This window comes from Xenopus laevis, chromosome 7L, assembly GCF_017654675.1.
Source record: "Xenopus laevis strain J_2021 chromosome 7L, Xenopus_laevis_v10.1, whole genome shotgun sequence".
Taxonomy (NCBI): Eukaryota; Metazoa; Chordata; class Amphibia; order Anura; family Pipidae; genus Xenopus; species Xenopus laevis.
In genome coordinates this window covers 43,653,426-43,675,278 of record NC_054383.1, presented here as the reverse complement: position 1 = coordinate 43,675,278, position 21,853 = coordinate 43,653,426, and the positions used below count along the sequence as shown (strand labels likewise).

Below are 21,853 nucleotides of genomic sequence, written 5' to 3'. Positions count from 1 at the left end.
GAACATTCATTTCCAGTAATCTCATGTGTAGGGCATAATATTATGTCTTTATTAAGTTCCTTCGACATGTGTGATAAAAAGTGGTAGCGCCAGGCATTTACATCTCTAATAAAGATGTCCATACAACTTTAATGTATCTGCTCTATTCAAATTGATCTAAGCGCAAGATCACTTTAAAATGCTCGCACTGCCGAAGTAGCGCCAGTGCAAAGTCGCCAGCATTTGGCGCCCAGGACACAACTTTCATATTAGTGAATTAGCGTGGTAGTAGCTAATTCACTAATTTGTGCCTGGCAAAGCGGCCGCTGAAGAAAAAATGGCCCGTTAGTGAATCTGCCCCAAAGTGTGTAAATGTCACAGGGATCTTAGATTGTAAACTCCACTGGGGAAAAGACTGTTTTATAATCTCTGTAAAGCTTATTGGACTACGTTGGCACTATATAAATACAGGATAGCAGTTAGCACAATACCCCATGCGACACATTTAATTGATTTAGGCAATATGGTAGCATTTGCTTCCACTAGAACATCAATCTATAAGGGGCCTATTTATCAAAGGTTGGATTTTAGTGGTTTTAGAGATTTTGGAAATTTAGACTAAACTCACAGACTCTAAAACTACGAATGCCATGATATTTATTAAAAATCTGAATTAAAAAAGTTTTGTATTAGAAGTTTTCGTGGTTTTTACACTTACTAAATCTTAAATTTTTAGAGCTTTAAAAATTTTTTTGAAAACCATACATTTTTAGAGGTTCTTAGAAAAAAATTTAATTTTATCGTTAGTAAATCGGCACCTAAGTGTCCTACAGTGTCAGTAAAAGATACAATATAAAAAATACATGTGCATTTTGTGCCATGTTACTACTGCTTGATAACTAGTCTTCTGAGCATCACTACGAATTTTGATATGTTCTTTACTGACACATTGTTTAAATGAGTAAACAAAATGTTAAAATTGCAGAATATCAGAAAATAAATTAGCATATTAAACAATAGAATTATAAAATGTCTTAAGTCACAGTTCAGATAATCAATTATATTCTGTAGAACACTGTTACTTTGAAGCGGTGGCTTTTGCCTTGCAGGACTTGTAACAGTGGAGGGTGTTGAGCTCAGTTTGCCTAGCAAATAACTGATTACTTTTAAAAGGCAACTGTTCTCCCACTGAAGTGATTTTTATAGGAAACAGAAACCAGAGGTCCATTCATGGTTGCCTACAGGCAAGTGAGGTGGAAAAAAACTAGGGATTCGGCCGAATCCTTGTAACTGGCCGAACCCGAATCCTTAAATTCATGTGACTTTTCGTCAGAAAACATGGTAGCTTCGTACACGGGACTATTTTTCCCTCCCCCTTGCTGATTTGCATATGCAAATTAGGATTTGGATTCGGTTCAGTATTCGGCCAAATCTTTCGCGAAGGATTTGGGGGTTCGGCCGAATCCAAAAAAGTGGATTCAGTGCATCCCTAAAAAAAAAACATTATGGTCAAAATCTAAAGCAAGGCTTTGATTCGTATACAATGTTGGTATTACTAATGCATATGTGGAAATAAAACTATACACAACATTGTATTATTTTTGTGAATAAACCATTAAAAGCATTGATGCACATCTTGCATTCAATACACCATTTCCTGATTCTTCTTCTTCTACTATAAATGTTGGCATGAGACCTCCCTGGCATTCAGTGGGTTTTACAGACTCCCTAGCAACCTTTAAACAATTAATCCTTATATCATTGTCAGTCAATATGTATGACAGTGTATCCTCGGGATATATAGAGTAATGCTTACACAATTGTAGCCAATTACACAGGTCACATCTGCATTCTCTCCAAGGTTTTAGCACTGTAGCTTAAAAGCAGTGAGACAGAATGACTTATATACAAAGAAAATCACTCCATAGATGGAGCAGTGTAAGACATAATCAGGATGTGGTTTCATATATTTATTGCCTAGGACAAATGTTACTACTTGTGATTTATTGGTCAGCATTAACAAACGTCAAATTCTGACAAATAAGAATATCAGAAAGTTTGGACACAAGCAAAAGAACGGAATGCTAAAATGGAAAGATAGCCCCACAACTGGGAATAAAATTACACTTAAATCCAGCATTCTAGGCACTTCATCAACTGCAGTACTAGAAATATTTGCAATCATTTAATTTTTACATTATTTAGCTGCTAAATGTACTTCACACCATAAGCCATAATGTAAAACAAATGTTTGTAAAGCCTAAATGTTTGTATTAAAATAACCAGCAATTATATGATAGAACCAGCAATTTATTTTTTAAATACATCACAAAAGTGTCAAGTTTTCATGCATGAATTTCATTTAGTAGACCATTTTATAAACACTAAGGACGAATTATGCTAATGTACAAATAATATGATTCACCTCCACATAACCTTAACAAGTAGTGCAGAAGCGTTTCCCTTATTACTTGTTTGTACATTTGATTCTTCTTGTTACTTCAAGGAAATGCAAACTCTCAAAACAAATTCATCTAAAAAAAAAAAATGATGTTCCCTTGAAGCCAATCCTACATAAAACTATTTTGTGCTGTACAGTGATAACTGTAATTGACATTTTCTATAACCTCACAGATATTTAGGGCCACCCTTTAATAAAGAAAAGATTTAGTCTAAAGAAGAACATTATACCTATAGTTGTAAAGCTGTAAATATATAGCAATAACACAGAGGTCCAACCAACACTACTGCCAAATGATCCTGCATACCTTTTTAAACAAGGCTTCTTATACAAGGAAGCTACACTGATTAAATCCAATGGAACAATGATGGATGCTATTGGAGAACTCTAGTCATAGCTACAAAAAAAAAATCTCTGTAAGCATAGGTATTCTACTGTAAAAACCACTATTAAGCAGATAAAATGTAGGGCATGGTGGACTTCAAAAGTGTTTATGAACTTTAGTAAAAAAACAATATCATGTGTGATATCATTTTCTTCAACCGCAGAGTTCCAGCAATCCTATAACATGAACAATAGATTTTTTTCAGACTGCAACTTGATAACACAACTAGTAACCTTTAACTTAAAGGTCACATTTTAAAAGCTCTCTAGTCAAGAATACATCTTCAATTGACATGTTCCATTCACAGACATGTGATCAGCCTTTACAGAATGCATGTATTAGCAAGAAAAAAATCACAAAAGTAACAAGTGTTTCCCAGGCAAGTCACTTATCTGATTGACATCAAAAAATTGTATCCATGAATGGTAAAAAGACAAATATGGCTTTCCATCCATGGAACTGTATTCTGCTTGCCCCAAGACAGACCAGTACATTTGTCTAAGACATCTGCAGAATAATGGGGGTTTTGGAAACCTGAATTTTAGGGGAACAGTCCTACTAAACCCATAATACTGAGAGAGGAACATTTGTAGACAAACAAATGAGAAGTATTGAATCCAACAATGAACAATGAACATTCTGTGTTGCAATTTGTATCTAATTACATAAAGGTGAAATGATAGCTATTACCTATAGACAGGGTGGTTATAACATAGAAATGGAGGAGGGAAGAGGCAGCAGTGAGGAACAGAGCCGTCATTTTGCATTTTCTTCCTTTTGCTTGCTTGAAATAAACAGTTTCCAGACTGCTAAGCATATGGCTACGGGGCATTTTTTGGGGGAAAAGGCGAAGCTGACTCACCTTTTCTCCTGGCTGACCCTTTAATCCCTGGATCATTTACAGCATCCAAAGTCACATGCAATTGGGTAAAGGTATGATCAGGAAATGACAGATAGGCAGAAAGGAGAATAAAGAAAAGGAGAAAACAACAAACATAAGGTCAGTGTTAATGGCATATCTAACAATTAACAAAGTGTAACTAATGGGAAATGTTTTTGTATAGTCTAGTTGTGAACTCCATACAAATGAATGCACAGTCCATCAAACCACTGACTGATCTGTAACAAGCACAGAAAAGAGTAAATGTTTTTACATAATAGCCATGCTTCATTCACATTAATCTATTAACAGCAAACCTATTAAAGGCATGGGACCTATTTTCTAGAATGCTTGGGACCTGGGGTTTTCCATATAACAGATCTTTTACATAATTTAGATCGTCATAGTACAAAAAATAAATTATTTAAACATTAATTAAAACCAACAGGCTTGTTTTGCCTCCAATAAGGTTTAACTATGTCTTAGTTGGGAAAGATGAGCTTCCTGGATAATGGGTTTCCAGATAATGGTTCCCATAACTATCCCTTACTATCTACAAATTTCTGAAATACAGCATTGACATTTCCCACAGATGATATTTAAACTAGCAATTGAAAGGGAAACTCCACAAAAACATAACTTAAGCTTTTTGAAAAGTAAACATAATTTCAAGTAACTTTGCAACATACATCAATTAAAGAATATGCAGACTTTTTATGATTTTTAATGGTTTCTGACAGTTCCCTAAGCTTAGCCCCCTGCTCATCTCTCTGACTACTTTGCTGAGCTGGCTGACTACTGTTACTTTGTATCAACAGCCAGCTGTTCTCAGCCTGCATCCTCCAAACCCCACAATTCCCTGCACATGTAATTTCAATAAGAAACAGAATGTTATAGTGCATTGCATTGTGGGTTATGTAGTTCCTGCATGCTCCTCCCCTGCCAGGATTTCAAATGATGCAGAAAGAGAAGAACTGTTAAACAGCTGGATTTCAGCATAGAAAAAGCCATTTATGTATACTTTTTGAAGAAACAGGTAACTGTGATGGGTATATTATGAGTTTTTGTGTTATGTGGGCCTCTTTATCAGATTTTGGTTTGGAAGCCAGAGTTAAATTTTTAGTAGCCTATTAGGCACAAAAGACTCCCAAATCTGGAAAACCCCAGGTCCCAAGCATTCTGGATAATAGACACATACCTGTACTATTAAAGGAAAGCAGATCTGTGACAGCAAGGTGGTTATTTATCAAAAAATTTAGTTTTTTTACTATTAAAATACTAATCCGAAAATCCGGCATCTCAGACCTGCCCAGGTTGTTTATAAGTCAATGGGAGAAGTCCCAAAGATATCCTGATCTTTGCTGGGTTTCATGCAATAATCCGAAGATTTTGTGGTTTTCTGCAAAAATCCGAAAAAATCTGAGTTTTTTGGCGGAGAATCTAAAAAATTCGTATGATTCAAATTTTCGTACAATTTTTTTTTTTTGTTTTTTCCCGCAGTGGAATTTTTGGGAAAAATTATTGATAAATAAGGGGAAATAACCCGTGTGGATTTGGTCGGAGTAGATATTATCAGATTTTAATAAATAACCCCCTACAATGTGGAGGAGGGTTTCCTTTCTTTGCTGGGAAAAGACATACACTAATGGGTGTGAATCTGTGAGAAGAAAGCATTTTACAGATGAGAGTCATTAGTAATATATGCTTTTTTATGTACCACCGTCTTGTTTTAAATTGTTGCTCCAGTTCCAATAAAGCATGAAGAACAGTGCAGTCAGAAGGTTTCAGAGTGTGATACAGATGTGATTCTGGTTACTGGCCAATTGGACTAAACTCACACACAATTTAATTAGATGAGGATTCACATATGCAAGATGTATGTTATGAAATCAGCAGTTCACCTATACCCTAACGTTTGAAATTACAGAAATAATAGTAATTTACTTTTGTTACATTTGTTTTCCAATTGCAGAATTGTCCTATTCTGCATCTGTTCAGTTGCTTTTCATTCGATTTTGTCCTGTCGTTTTTCCCAGCATTTAAACGATTTCTTATCCATAAATACATCCTTCTGCTAAACTGTGCCAAGCTCTATTACCACATTAAACAGAATGGAGTTGAAATGGTACATGCAGCTGAGAACATTCTGAGAAACTGAAATAAAAATGGTATGGGATCCTTTATTCAGAAACCCATTGTCCAGAACTGCCCCCCCAGATCCCAATCATGTATCTTCTTTGATAATGTATCAGTTTGTTAACTTTCCTTACTATATATAAAATTCTGCTGTCCTGACTGTCAGAAAATTTATGATAAACAGGGAAATATCTAATTGCTAGGGAATCCTCCTTCTAGTTCAGTATTTGGAAAAATCCCTCAAAATGTTGTGAATAGCAATAGCATCTATAACTCCTGTGACTCCTGTGAGAAAGTTACACGGATAAGTAAAATCCCCAAAGCATAAGAGAACAGAGGGAACTTACTACAGTCACGTTACTACCAAAAGAACCCTTCTAAGCAAATAACTCACTATTACTTTTAATAATAATAAACAATATTATTATAAGTATTATTTTGTTTAATTATTTTTTCTTTTTTTTTTTTAAATGAGGTACACTTCAGGGGTCAGTTACAAATCATTTAATAAGTACTTTCATTGGGTGCCTTGCTGTACTTGCACCATGCACTGGATTTAAAAGGTGCAAGCTGAAGAGAACAGTGTGGATGAGCACAAAGCAGCCCTATTCTTACTACCTGCCAAAGGGCAGGAGGCAATGAGAAGCCTCCTTACCACCCTGCATCATTCAGAACGCCCTAATCCAAAGTCCACCGGCAGGAATGACAGCAGCACTGTATTAATGGGGGCAGCACATCTACTTTGCACACCATTTTATCTCCCATAGGGCAAATTGCAGGGTAGGGTGCAAATTTGTGAAAAACATAGCGGTTTGTTCCTGTTTTTTTGTTTCACTTTGCACCCTGCCCTGCTTATTGTGAGTACATATTCACTGTATATTAATATTTATACACAGGGTGGAGCTGACATTTTGCTCAGCAGAGACAATTTTGATTGACATCGCCAGAACACTATTTAATAATGACTATTACATGGTGTTTATAAGCTTAGGGGTTCCCTGGATAAAGGGAGGCCTGAACCAAAACCACTTGGCTACAACCTACTGTATGTAAAACACTCCACCCACTGAGAATGGAAATTATAATATTGACTGCTCAGATAGCAAAACTCATTCTCTGGTGTACTGGCGCAGAACATTTTGAGATACACTGTCATAGCAATGTACAGGGAATTAAACTGTAATACATGATTCATGTATATATGTGCCATAAAGCTCTTTTATGATATAGGCATCCATTGTCTAAAATCATGTTAATGCATGCACTGCAATAACCTAGGTTACCAAACAGATTGCACATGCATATAATACACAAAGCAACCACAACAAGATGATATGCAATTTTCACTAGAGAAGTGTCCCAAGCTGAAAGAGAAAAGACTGATATTGGTGAAGTGTATGTATAGCATTGGGCACTTATAGAGTCTCAGGCCACATGTGCTTGGTTCTGTTGCAAGGGGCACTGTTCTTGTACCAATTTATAGTTGCAAGGAATTCCCTAGCTTAAAGTCCAGCCTATAATTAAAGTTTACATTTCATTTAAAATATAAAAAAAAAACCTTAAGCACAACTAATCCCTAATAATATATATAATCATTTCAGAAAACAGTTTAATTTTATAGGCAGGGAATCACTTTGAGTGGGCAGCAAACTGTCAATAGAGATACATTTGGTACACACTGTTAATCATATAACTTTACACATTTTGATCACTGCTCTTTAGGAAAACTCGACTGAAGCCTGAATGGAATAATCAGTTGATTCAAAAATAACCACAGCTTCTGTGCAAGGATGAAATATTCATTCTTGTTCCAGATTTGGTATTTAAGGTCGACGGATGTAATAAAAATTAACTTTACCCTCCCTTTGGTCTGTAGGTGTGTGGTCAAATAAGCCAGTAAAGGGGAATGTCCAAACCCTTTATACACAAATAAATGGATCTGTTTATAAATATATAACTAGCTTTGCAGTCGATTAGTTCATCTGTTTAAGCTAAGCAATAACATTATCAGTGGATACTGAGATCATTTTGTACTACTAATGTACATTTAAGCCAATGCTTTCCAGCACTTGGGACACACACATTAGTGGGCTGGCATATTTTAAAGTGATAGTCATACAAAGACCCCAGGCATGCAGAGGGCCATAGAAATCCTGTGGAGGGCAATATCAGAGCCACATATCTGGGGTTTTGAAGTGCCAGTCCTTTCATGAGAGTACATGAAAGGCATTCAATGCAATGGCTTGAATATATATAGGTATGGGACCTGTTATCCAGAATGCTCGGGACCTGGGGTTTTCCAGATAAGAGGTCTTTCTGTAATTTGGATCTCCTTACTTTAAGTCTACTTAAAAATAACGTAAACATTAAATAAACCCAATAAGCTGGTTTTGCTTCCAATAAGGAGGAATTACTGTATATCTTAGTTTGGATCAAGTGAAAAAAATGTGAATTACTTTATTATAATGAATCTATGGGAGATGTTCTTTCCATAATTTGGAGCTTTCTGGATAATGGGTTTCCAGATAACAGATCCTATACCTGTGTGTGTATATATATATATATATATATATATATATATATATATATATATATATATATTTTTTTTTTTTTTTTATTATTATTATTATTATTATTATTTTTTTTTTCGTTTACCCATATAATATGGAAAATTCAATAACTTGATAAATAGCGTATTACTTAAATGTTTCTTATCTAACTTGAAAATTATCCACAAACAACAATAGCAGGGAAGTATCTATTTCTGACTGCTACTGCTGTTCTATTGATGCGGAGATTGCTACAGCCGAGAAAGCAAAATTGCAGTTTTCACTCCTAGGACACTAATGGACATTTAATCCTATTTATATACCTTCCTGTACAACAATCTAATAAAGCTGTAAATGTAGATTTTGCTACTTGTGTTTATTTCTTTTTAGCAGAGTCAGAAGATACATATAACGTATTTGTCAACAGAAAGTCTGTTGAACAAAAGAATTTAGCAAAGATCTCAATTACTTGTTTATGTCTGTTGGCATTAGACCGGTAAATTACCTTATTGCATTTCAGCGTATTCGTCTGGTCACAGGCAAAATTTACATATCAAATAATATCAGCTCTTGATTAGCATAAAACATAAGCACAAGGTTTTGTGTAACTATTTGTATGGCAACATGGATGTGTGCTTTGACGCTGCTGTAAACCATTTGTCGTGCAATGTTTAGCAACGCAGAATTATTCTACAAAGGGTTTGAAAAGCCTCTAGTTAAAAAGACATGCAGGGCAAAACCCTCCATGCTGGCAGCCTCGGATAAACACCCAAGCCTCACACATCTTCAAGCAAAGGTTTACACTCACCATTCGTCCTGGTATCCCAAGGCCACCTTTGTCTCCCTGATAACCAAAGGAAACCAAATGATGAATTTTAAGCTAAAGATCACAATACTTACAAACTGCAGCAATAACAGGTTACTTAAACATGGTAATGTATCTAATAAAAACAAAGTATCATAGACATTCCTTTTATAACAGATTTCAGGGTCATGCTGCATCTGGGCAAGTTTTGCCCTAGTCCAGTAGCTAATTAGATGTTTGATTTCATTACTCTAGCTGCGCTGGACCAATAAAAAGAACTGCTAGTTTGTTACTAAGGTCACAGTACTCGGACAAACTTTGTTGTCTTTCTACAAAACCTCTTATAGTTTTTTGATTTATTCATATAGAGTAGAGACCATACAGTAGAGATTGTGCAGAACATTTTGAGACACCTAGTCTTGTGTTCACCTTCATATCTATATACTGTATATACCTGAAAACACTTATACCCACTATATCATTGAAATCACTAAGGATTCTCTTGTTTCCTTTCACACTCTGCTAGGTTGGCTGGTTAATCAACTTCTCACAAGACCTTAGAATGTTTATGATAGGGAAGTTGGTCTCTAAGCATGACTTGTGCAATGACTGATGTGAATGGTTCTTTGTAGAGTACTGTGAGCTGTGTTGGAGCTATATAAATAAAGAATATTAAAAATAATTTTGCACAGCTAGGGGTACCAATTAATAAATGTCCCATTACATATAAAAACACCAGCTGTCTCCTGCACCTACTGAAAACGAGGTTAAAAATATGACACATGGGAGTGCACAATAAAAATAAATACTTCCCTTTACCATTTGGGGTTTGAGTTTGATGGATAATCAGCTTCATTATGTGACTATTCCTGCCACGCAAACTATGTAAAACTTTTCTACCACACAGAGAAGAAGGTAAATGGAGTAAGAAACATGACAAATTGCCTTGTCACAGCGGTTGAAATCCCACCAGGCACAGCATTTTTTAATGAGCCATGATTTTTTTCTATACTGAATGTATTAGATGGAAAAACATCTCACAGCTAAATACCAAATAAAAGAATCTTGATTTCTGGCTGGAAAAATGAGTAGTTCAACAAACAATGAGATTTGTTTTTCTCATTATGCTGATAATTTGAAAACTAAAGTCTCAAGCCTACAATTTTGAAACCTAAGATGGCCAGGTTGCCAGCTGCTTTAAATGAACAATCAAAAGGTGACTATCTTGTAAAGCCACTCGTATGTTTTTTTATTCATATGGCCCATAAGCTGACCGGTTGGATACCAAACAACAGTAGTCCCCAACCTTTTTTACTCATGAGCCAATGTTAAAAGAGTTAGGGAGCAACACAAGCTTGAAAAAAGTCCTTGGGGATGCCAAATAAGGACTGCAATTTGCTATTTGATAGCCCCTGTGTGGACTGGCAGACATGAGGCACTGTTTGGCACTACACCTGGTTTTAATGCAACTAAAACTTGCCTCCAAGGCTGGAATTCAAAAATAAGCACCTGCTTTGAGGCCACTGGGAGAAACATCCAAGGTAATGTTGCTCACGAGCCACTGGTTGGGGATCACTGCCAAAGAGTATCAGCTGGGGTAAGGCTATCTTTATTGCTTAGTTCTGAACTGTCGAAAAGGTACATTGCTGTTTCATTTGGTTGCCCAGAGGGAGGTCACATGCTCTAACCAATATGCTGAATTAATTTTTTTGGACTAAGGTATTTTCTTTGAACCTTTTGAGTGCAGTGTTTTTATACTTCTTTGTGTATTAAAAAGATAGATAGATAAATCAACTTACATTAATAAGCACCGATTATACCTGATGACATTACCATAAGATTATAAAGAAAATGTTGTTATTATGTATTCAAAATATACATAAACATTCACTCTTTTAAAATGCTGTTCATACACTACTACTAATATTATATCTTCCAATAGAGAACTATTACTTTTTACACTGAAAACATTATACTTTCAAAGTTTACTATGTGAAACTACTGTAAAAAAAACAAAAGGATATTCCACTGCAAAATGAATGAATTTGAAAGCTGCTCTCTAATGATGTCTGTGAAATGTAACATTTCCAAACAGACTTTACTACCCACACAACTAGAATTTGTCCCAGCAAGTAGTTCAGTCTTGCAGCATTAGATGTGGTATTGTTAAATATTTTAAGTAAAATCCGGTATTGCCTTTGACTAATTAGTTGATGATGTGCATTGGCATAACAAGTAGCTAGCAGGTTCATGATTTAATAAATATAGTTAGGAAAGACTTTTCTTTAAACTATTTTTGAAGGTAATATCACAGCACGTTGCCAGTTTTTTTGTGATATATAGCACCTTTGTTAAGGCAACAAGGATTTTTGAGAAGGTTCAATATAGGAGAATTAACCAAAAGAGAGTCGAATTGCCCCATTTATACAAACCTGCCAACAGCGAATAGGTCAGCACTTATTTTTTTTACTAAACTAAACTGAAACTTTTCATGCATTAATTTATATTCTACATAAGTTGATTTATGCCATAACACGCACTGTATGCAGATTGTTAATGTGCATAGACTGTGCAAGATGAGATTCACAGACATAAAAGCTGCAGTTCAGTTCCATAGCTGGAACACTGCAAAGGCACTGAGCATGAAATCCCTAAAAATAAAGATGTGAAGCAAATTGAAAAAACATGAAATGAACAATCTCCTAGTCACGTGAGAGTTTTATGTTCGGAGAAATGAATGGGGAAAAGCTATGTGTGAGCGTGGTATAAAGGAGACAATAGTGACATGTACAAGAATGGATAAGGTGAGGACACTAAGGCCCTCTAGGAGTAGTTGATTGGTAAAGCAATGTGGCAAAACTGTGAGTGGAGGGTAAGAAAGTGCATTGATGGAACGCTGGCTGTGGCACAGTAATACTTAGTCAAATGACACCATACTGTGTACAGTAACGTGTATAGAAATGAAAACGTGAGACTGCCATATTTTGATAGACATCCTCTAAATCAGTGATCCCCAACCAGTGGCTTGTGGGCAACATCTTGCTCTCTGGTCCCTTGGGTGTTGCTACCAGTGGCCTGAAAGCAGGTGCTTATTTTTAAATTCCTGGATAGGAGGCACGTTTTGGTTGCATACAATTCATACAAAAATAGTCTGTCAGTCCAGATGGGGCTACCAGTAGCCAAACACAACACTTATTATGCACCACCCAGGAAAGTTTTTAATGGTTATGTTGCTCCCCAACTCTTTTCATATTTAAAAAATCTTGTCAAGCCCATTGTTAACAGTGGGGAGTGGGGGGGGGGGGTAATACTTTTTTTTAAAGCTTTTTAAATAAAATATATTAATTAATTTAATGTTTGATAGTGGCCTTACAACTACGAAGGGAACAGCTTAATTGGTTTCATTTTATATAATTTGGTTTATTACTGATTGGGAGACCAACATTCCCTGGCAGCCAGAGTATTGTTTTCACTTTCCGCTGGGTGTATAGATGAACAGTTAATGGGCCAAGGCTAGATTTTTGCCAGATGCCAGTAACTTTATCAAATGCATTTTATCCCTAAAAAAGTTATATTTATAGACACAGGCCCGAATTTGTGGCGAGGCCACATAGGCCCGGGCCTAGGGCGGCAGCCCAGCTACATTCTCCTTTAGCAATGGGGAGCCACAGCTCTCCAGCAAGCAGCCACATGCGCGTGTGTACGCTCGCACTGGGATAGGGCGCTAGGACCTGGTGGCCTAGGGGCGCCAGGCACGGAAATCCGGCCCTGTATAGACAGTGTTTTGTGATGTCATCTGTATGCACTGATTCCTTAAAACTTGTGTAGTTTTAAATACAGTAGAACCACCATCTTAAATTTTTCAAGAGTACAGAAAAAAATGCAAAACATTTTAAGGTATTATCCATTATATACTGGTGGTACCACACAAATGGTGTAAAATGCAGGAAGACATAAAATCAATGTAAAATTGAGGTTTCACTGTATAAGACATATCCAATATTTTAAAATATAAAATTAGAAGTAATTTTCAATTTATGTACTTGCGTACATACCTTGGTCATGGGACTCAATGTCAAATATATGTAGGGTGTTTTTAACACTACAATTTGCATTACTTGCAAGACATTTTAAAAAGTGAATTTCCTGTACTATTCTCTTTAATGACAAACTGTCTACATCAATTATTGCAACTGCCTTTAATTTTTAGAACATGATCATTTCTCGAACATGCAATCTACAGGTTTTTAGCTTAGAAAGCCAATTTCCCATGAGAACTATGTTCACAGGATGTCACCATGGCTGCAAATTGCTGTATTTAAAGTTGAGCATTTCCTTTTGCCATAAAATCTTTCAAAATCCTTCATGTTTAAAAGGGAGCATTACAAGCCTGTAAATGTCAGCCCTTAGCTCTTCAGTTGCTAGATGAATGGAAACTTAAGGTTCTTTAAGGATAGGGTGTAATAAAGGAACACAGATTTGGGCAGGTTAAAATATCTTTAATTCTCAAATTTCCCAGGATGCATTTGAGTTGTTTTGCGTTTTATAAACAATAAATTGGATAAATGATGACTACAGAGGAAATTACTGGCCAGAAAATTGAAGAATTGTGGTACTCTACTGTACTATACATCTGGTAAGTGTTATTATTAATGTATGAAATTCTTATAACTTATGTGCCTAATTCAAATAAACAAAATGTGATTAATCTTTCCCTTCCTTGACATACACTCACAAATACAAAAAATAAATAAAACCACACATTTTGGCTGTCTACTAAAGCAATGAAGTTGCTGACAAGTAAAAACTGTGGAAGGCATAGCTTGAATAAGGAAAAGATTATATAGTTTTTCTCACTTTGCAAAAATTAAATGGACAAATATACTAAGGCAATTTCATTCTGCATTGGACTGCAGAATAGTGCAAAATCTGACTGTATATTTTCTTCCACGTCTGTTTTTCCCCACATTATTAGAAGGGAACTTTTATTTTTGTATTTATGATCTTCTGTGATATGGGCCTTAAAAATCCAGTACATTATTCTGTGTCAGTTCCAGCTGAGATTTGTATCGGACCTGCTATCCAGAATGCTCGGAACCTGAGGTTTTCTGGATAACTGATCTTTCTGTAATTTGAATCTCCATATCTTAAGTCTGCTTAAAAATATTTTAACCATTAATTAGACCCAATAGATTAATTTTGCCTGCAATAAGGATTCATTAATTCATTAATCTTAATAAATCTTAATAAATATATGCATCAAGTACAAGTTACTGTCTTCTTATAACAGGGAAAATAGAAATCATTTTTGAAAGGGATTCAGCATCTTTTATCGGCCGGTGTATGGGGGCCTTTACATTACTAATGAAACAACAGTCAACCCTGTACAAATAATCATTTTGCAAGAAAGTAGCCAAACTAATGTGTATTAGAAACTACATTAATTTAATCCCTGGTTGACAACACTATCTGGACACATTTATGAGCTTTCAGTGTAATGTTGTGCTGTATTTTACAAATGGGCTGTAATAGTAAGGCAGGTGCCCTACACAACAAAATTTTCGGCTCAAAGAGTAATTACTGCCTAAAAAGCTTTTGCATTTAAATAGTTTAACTACTGTTTTCCATAAAGTTTCCTCACTGATCACATCACACATATTTTGCATTTCACTAACTTATAAGCCATACATTGCATAATTTGATCAATACTGCCAAATCATAGCAAAACTGTGTATCTTAAGAGGTTCAAATGCAGTTAATAATAGCTTACTATGTATTACTTATTGCTTTCTGGGTTTTACAGCCTCAGATCCAGAGTTTGAATATTTCCATTGTGTGTACTGTGTGTACTAAATGTGAACAAGACGGAACAAATATTTTTGGCTTAACCAAATTAAACCATATATTTAAACAGAGGTAAATGAAATATAGAATACAAATTGCACAGTATTTACAAATCTAATTACTACGTTACAAGTATTTTAAGAAAAAAATGATATGCAGACTTTTCTCAGCACACTTTTCCAGTTTGCAGGCTTGTTGAAAATCAGCAAGCTGTAATTTAATTATGCTGGAATCTGTTTTCCTTATGCTCTTCTTAAATTTGGTCAAATCTAATTTTTGATTCAAAAGCTGAATACTTTGGATTTTTTCTTTTTCAAATTAAGTCACAATTGGCACTGATGCCGCTTTATTATAGCCACACACCACAACTGAAATTCTATATTGTTATAAATAATTCAATATCCAATAAGTTATGTCACATATCATTTAAAGTAAACCTTAACCTTTTATGATATAGTTTTAGTTTATTTATTTGTGGTATACGTCTTATACCTAAAACCACAATATACATGCAACTTACAATAAAAGCTATAAGATGGTTAGAAAAGTTTACAAGTATTCAAATTCACTTTAAATTCTCTGTGGAACCATGGGGCAGATTTATCAAAATATGAGATTAAGGGGCACATTTACTAATAGTCGAAGTAAAATCCTTCGACTTCGAATATCGAAGTCGAAGGATTTACCGCATTTCCTGAGATCGAGCGATCGAAATTTGTTAGGAAGCCTATGGCTAACATTGATGCTCGGTAGGTTTTAGGTGGCGAAGTAGGGGGTCGAAGTTTTTTTTTTTAAAGAGACAGTACTTCTACTATTGAATGGTCGAATAGTCAAACGATTTTTAGTTCGAACCGTTCGATTCGAGGTCGAAGTAGCCAATTCGATGGTCCAAGTAGCCAAAAAAAAACATTCGAAATTCTAAGTATTTTTTCTTCTATTCATTCACTCGAGCTAAGTAAATGTGCCCCTAAATGTGAGCTTGCCACAGAAAAATTCACTTACTTTCTATTCATTCCTATGGGTGTTTATAATTGTATGTATCAATTTATGAAAATTACAGCTCACCATTAAAATAAAATTCTAAAAATTCCATAGGAATGAAAAGAAAGTGAGTGAAATTTTTTTGGTGAGCTCTAAACTCAAATTTTGATAAATCTGCCCACAAATCGTGCAAAGTTTTCTACAGGTCTTGTAACCCATAGTAACCAATCAACAGGTAGCATGTTGTGGTTGCTACAGGTGACTAGACTTCAGAAAATGTTGCACTATTTATTACCTTGACAGTGTGTACAAACATCCATACACATATAATAAAGAACTACACAACTGCCTCCTCAAATAAGGGACTCTCTATAGAAGCCACAAAAAAACATGTATTAGCACTAGGTGGTAGTTCTGTGTAAGATACCTAAGATGAGATAAGCAGTATGAATGTTCTTACTTGTAATAACTGCATATACACAGAAAATTATATTAATGTGTATCATATCACTTTGATCCTACTAACAATAAGAAAAAAAAACAACTACTAAAACAAAAATGTTACTTACCGGAAGACCGGGCCGTCCAATTGGACCCTGAAACAACAACAAAACAAAAAACATTTTAGAAAAGTGCATACGATAGATGAAAAAAGTGGTTGTCCAACAAATTAAAACTATACCCCCAAAATGAATACTTAAGCAACTGATAGTTTATATCAAATTGAATGACATATTAAAGAATCTTACCAAACTGGAATATATATTTACATAAATATTGCCCTTTTACATCTCCTGCCTTGAACCACCATTTTGTGACTCTATCTGTGCTGCCTCAGAGATCACCTGACCAGAAATACTACAACACTAACTGTAACAGGAAGAAGTGAGGAAGCAAAAGGCAGAACTCTGTCTGTTAATTGGCTCATGTGACCTTACATGTGGTTTGTATGTGTACACAGTGAATCTTATGATCTCAGGGGGCGGCCCTTATTTTTTAAAATGGCAATTTTCTATTTATGATTACCCAATGGCACATACTACTAAAAAAGTATATTATTATGATAATGGTTCATTTACATGAAGCAGGGTTTTACACATGAGCTGTTTTATGCAATATCTTTTAATAGAGACCTACATTGTTTGGGGGGTATAGTTTTCCTTTAAGTGTTTGTATCAACAAATTACAAAAGAACTACAATTATGAGGGAGGGACAGAGAGTTGGGGCTTACCAGGAAATAGGTGACATTTTGGATGAATATGTGTGTGTAACTGGGTGTGCAGCAAGAATTCACCGACACACAGGTACCTGTGTGCCGGTGAATTCTTGCTGCCATTGGATCATGAGGTTGCCGTTTCCTCATTACGCTGTGCACCAGGGATCTCTATCGTTGGGAGGGCCAGGGTGTGCGAGTACTCACTGGATCTTTCTACCATTGTAACTGGGTGTGGCCAGAAAGACTGTTTTTTCCCAATCTTGGGATGTATGTCTAAGTCATATTTCCAATCAGGACCGGACTGGCAATCAGTAGGTTCTGGCAAATGCCAGAGGGGCTGCTGTATGGTTAAATAGAGAGTTACCATATAGTGGGCTGGTAGGGGGCTGTTTGGGCCTCTGTGTACTTGGAAGGGCAGGGCCTATTTTGACTCCCAGTCCAGGCATGTTTCCAATAACGTTTATTAATGTATTTTTGAATGTTTACATAAATATAATTATATATCTGCCCTGACTGTTGCAGTTCCCAGCCATGGTAGTTCCATTTTAGAAAAAAGTAGTAAGATCTAAAGCCCAGCCCACTCCCATACAATATGGCTTTGGCTTCAATGCAAATATTAAATATAAACTGTCATGCTGTGTACAATAATAATAAATAGCCTTATTTTCTAAGTAGCAGGATGCCAGGCTTGATCCAATGTGATCCTGGGGCATCTTGGCTCCACCTGCCCCAATTCCGACCCTGCCCATTCTCCATTCTGCCCCACAATCTTCATAAAATTTCAGTTGACATTACTATGTATTTCAAATGTGCAGGTTATGATTTAGGTGGATGAAGGGCCTGATGTCCCAGATGGGGGGATATATCAGGGGAAACTCCCAAAATTATGAGTGAGTTGAAATGTCTAAGAAAAGTAAACATTTTTAAACTTTTTTTTTTAAAATGTAATTTCATTTAGTTTGCTTAAAGGGGAACTGCCACACAAATGAAAATGCAATAAGCTTAATAAAATAGAAATAAGAAACTTAACAATTAAATATTTTATACCGTTTCTGAAATGAACAAATCTATTCTTCTATATCCCCCTCTCTTCAATCTGCCTCTTTTCAGGCAGCTTTGTGTCGGAGTCAATTATTTTAAGCAAAGAGAGCTTACACCATTGTATTTGACCATACTGTACATCAAACTCCAACTCCTGCATGAAACTAGACAGATTGCTAAGAGTGGGATACTGAAGGGTAACGTTATTATTTCAGAAGATTTATATTTCGAAAGTTACTTATTTCTATGAGCTGAAGCTCATATAAAATTTTCATTTTTGGGATAGTTTCCCTTTAAGCACAGCAGCTTTATTTCCAGCTCTCATTACTGTTAGGAAGGGGAGGGGTCAAAAGTCCAACTATTTTTTACTTTCTGAAATGGAACTACATGAAAACCACAACCAACATCAGGAACAAGCATTGCTTGTAGAAAGCCTGTATCTTTAAAACTACTTTAAAAAATTACTAAAGCCAATTGGATATATACATGTGATTTAGGAAATCTATTGATTTCAAAGAAAAAAAAAATTGTAAGTCTTCTGGCAAGCCCTTTCACACAAACGTTACACATCATAAAGGAACTGTTTGCTTATCAGTGACTAAGTATCAAGTGCTGTCACAACATATTCCCACTTCTTTGCATCGGGGCTACAAATATATTAAATTTAAAGTAGAAACAGAACACAGTTTCCTTGCCATAAAAATAGATCTGAGAAGCCTGGATGATGAACATGCTGCTGATCATCTCAAGAATGAGTTCACAGAACCGTTCACCAACCCAGAACAATGGATAGTCATTAGTAATTAGATTCAAATGAATAATGAAAGAAAAATGGCAAACATTGCCAATTAGTAGCAGCAATGTAAAAGAGTCACAGTTGTACCAATGATATTTCATGCTACTTTGCATATATAAATGCATGTTAGTGCTGAGCAGGTTAAAGAAAACATTCACTTTTCAGCATGAATTTATTTATAAATGTATTTATCTAACTTTTCATTGCATATGCTTTGTTACGTTACTGTTGTGTGGTTTTATAATTATTTTTGTTCTATGTCTCTCTATTCTAGCATTCACAAGTGGAGTGAATGGCAGGGAACCAGGGTGTGATTTGTGATTTTGCCCTGTAATATGTCTCCTTTAGACTGGACTTGACCGGAGACCTGCAGAATATTGTAATATTAAAAATACAAACACATAGCAACATATTTGCTTCAATCATCTGTTAAACAATAAATTATTTGGATGTCAATATGTTTATAGGGGCGAAGTTGATTGATATAATCTTTAGCTGGTTAATATTACATTGGATGAGTTTCCAGGAACTATTAAATGATTAAACACCAACAAAAATTTCCCAGAAAATTGACAAATGTCATCCAGTCATCACACGAGAAGTTCTGGTGACACCTACTTATCATGAAAAGGTCTACGCCAACTCCACTTTGTACATAACATGCACTGTTGATGCTAATTGTATGGTGAAGGAATAATTGTAGGTGTGATGGGGTGTCACAAGAACAATAGCTATGCAATGGTGCTGGTGACATTGGCCGCAGCTGAAGTACTTTGTAATCACAGCGATTTTTTTGTAGTTCATATTTAAGAATGAGATTAGACAGACAGTCTCCCAAATCCACTTCCAACCACCCTTCCTTTAAACCCTTTACCGACAGGTACACAGCAGAACGAGCTGGAATCATGAAAGCTACTTACAGGTGGTCCTGTGAAGAGAAAAAAAAAGAGATAATTAGTTGTAAATTTAAAGTTTTGTTAAAATGTAAAAACATATTCAAGAACATACATTAATAGAGCTTTTGACATTAGTACTCTCAAACAGTGCCTGTCTCCTAGAAATCCACAAATATGCACAAATTTGTGAGTAGAGGTGATGGGAGTAAAATTCATAAATTGCACAATGCCAGTGATATGTTTGAGTAAGGTTAGCCTGGGACCTCACCAAATCCTAATTTACTAACAAGGACACTTTTTTCACTACAAAATGTAGACTGTAGTCATTAGCAACAGTGTTGCCAAACAGTGCAGGAGTCAGTTTGGCAACTATAAATACATGGTTCTGGGAAGGCAACAGGCATATTTTACTCTACTATTGCTTTTTGTTCTAATACAGAAGCAGTTGTTGTAGCTCCAATCATTCCCAAGTTCAGGTGATCTCTGTGGTGTCCATGAAAAGAACAGTTCAGTGTAAAATGCAAACTGGGTTAATACGGTAGATAGGCTCTGCAAAATAAAAAAATGTATCTAATATAGTTTAGCCAAAACTGTAATCTATAAAGGCAGGAGTGACTGGATGTCTAACAGAACAGAACCCAACTTCCTGCTTTTCTTGGTTTCCACTGATTGGTTACCAGGCAGTAACCAATCAGTGACTTGAGGGGGGGCACATGGGTAACTGTTTGCTCATAACTCTGAGTTAGTCAGTGACTTGAAAGGGGTCCAAATGAGACATAACTGTTCAGTGAGTTTGCAATTGATACTTAGCATTCAGCAAATGGTTATGACCCAGGTGGCCCCCACTCAAGTGACTGAGTAACCAATCAGTGAAAACCAAGAGAGATGCAAAGCAGGAAGTTGGCTTCTGCCTATTATGTTAGAAATCCAGTCACTCCAGTCTTCATACATTACATTTTTGGCTAACTAACTATATTGAAAACATTTTTTATTCTACCCAGTTTTTATTGTTACACTGAACAATTCCTTTAATATATTGATCTGTGTGAGTACAGACAACATAGTTACATAGTTAAATTGGGTTGAAAAAAAGACAAAGTCCATCAAGTTCAACCCCTCCAAATGAAAACCCAGCATCCATACACATACCCCTCCCTACTTTTAATTAAATTCTATATACCCATACCTATACTAACTATAGAGCTTAGTATCACAATAGCCTTTGATATTATGTCTGTCCAAAAAATCATCCAAGCCATTCTTAAAGGCATTAACTGAATCAGCACAACATCACCCGGCAGTGCATTCCACAACCTCACTGTCCTGACTGTGAAGAACCCCCTATGTTGCTTCAAATGAAAGTTCTTTTCTTCTAGTCTGAAGGCGTGGTCTCTAGTACGGTGATTCACTTTATGGGTAAAAAGGTCCCCTGCTATTTGTCTATAATGTCCTCTAATGTACTTGTAAAGTATAATCATGTCCCCTCATCTTTTATCTTTTGCCACTATCCCCTTACAACAGATACCATAAATACCTGTATAAATGTAAGAGAAGTCTGTGGTTAATATTCATTTTAGCCATTGGTGCTACCTCTACAGCAGCTATGTCAGGTCAGAAGGCAGATTAAGATCTTAGATCAGATTGTCTATCTTAGATCTGCTGACATGGCTTATTGAAAAATGGAAAGTAAAAGGTCCTGTCTACTAAACATGATGGGCAACACGGATATCCATGACGTGTTTTCCAAGCTTGGAAATCCATATCAGATAAAAAGCTTCCAGTGTTAAAGTTCCTCTCTCTAATTAGTAACACTGCAATGTGTACCGTACATATTCTTTCCATTGACACATTACAAACAGAAGCAGGTTCCTGCTCAGTCAAGA

The 21,853-nt window shown here is 35.8% G+C and overlaps 1 protein-coding gene across 20 annotated transcripts in view; it reads right to left on the bottom strand.

Annotated features, from left to right (window-relative positions):
• Positions 1–21,853, bottom strand: part of col13a1.L (collagen, type XIII, alpha 1 L homeolog) — a 216,670-nt gene that overhangs the window by 111,622 nt on the left and 83,195 nt on the right. For 12 of the 20 annotated variants that reach the window (XM_018225471.2, XM_041568872.1, XM_041568877.1 and 9 more), the window contains 4 exons: positions 19,995–20,002; positions 16,590–16,616; positions 9,199–9,234; positions 3,688–3,714 (listed from right to left, as the gene is read on the bottom strand). In XM_018225471.2, the coding sequence (XP_018080960.1) occupies positions 3,688–3,714; positions 9,199–9,234; positions 16,590–16,616; positions 19,995–20,002 (98 nt within the window). The remainder of the gene's footprint in view (positions 1–3,687; positions 3,715–9,198; positions 9,235–16,589; positions 16,617–19,994; positions 20,003–21,853) is intronic. The other 8 variants (XM_041568882.1, XM_041568879.1, XM_041568885.1 and 5 more) reach the window with 2 other exon arrangements.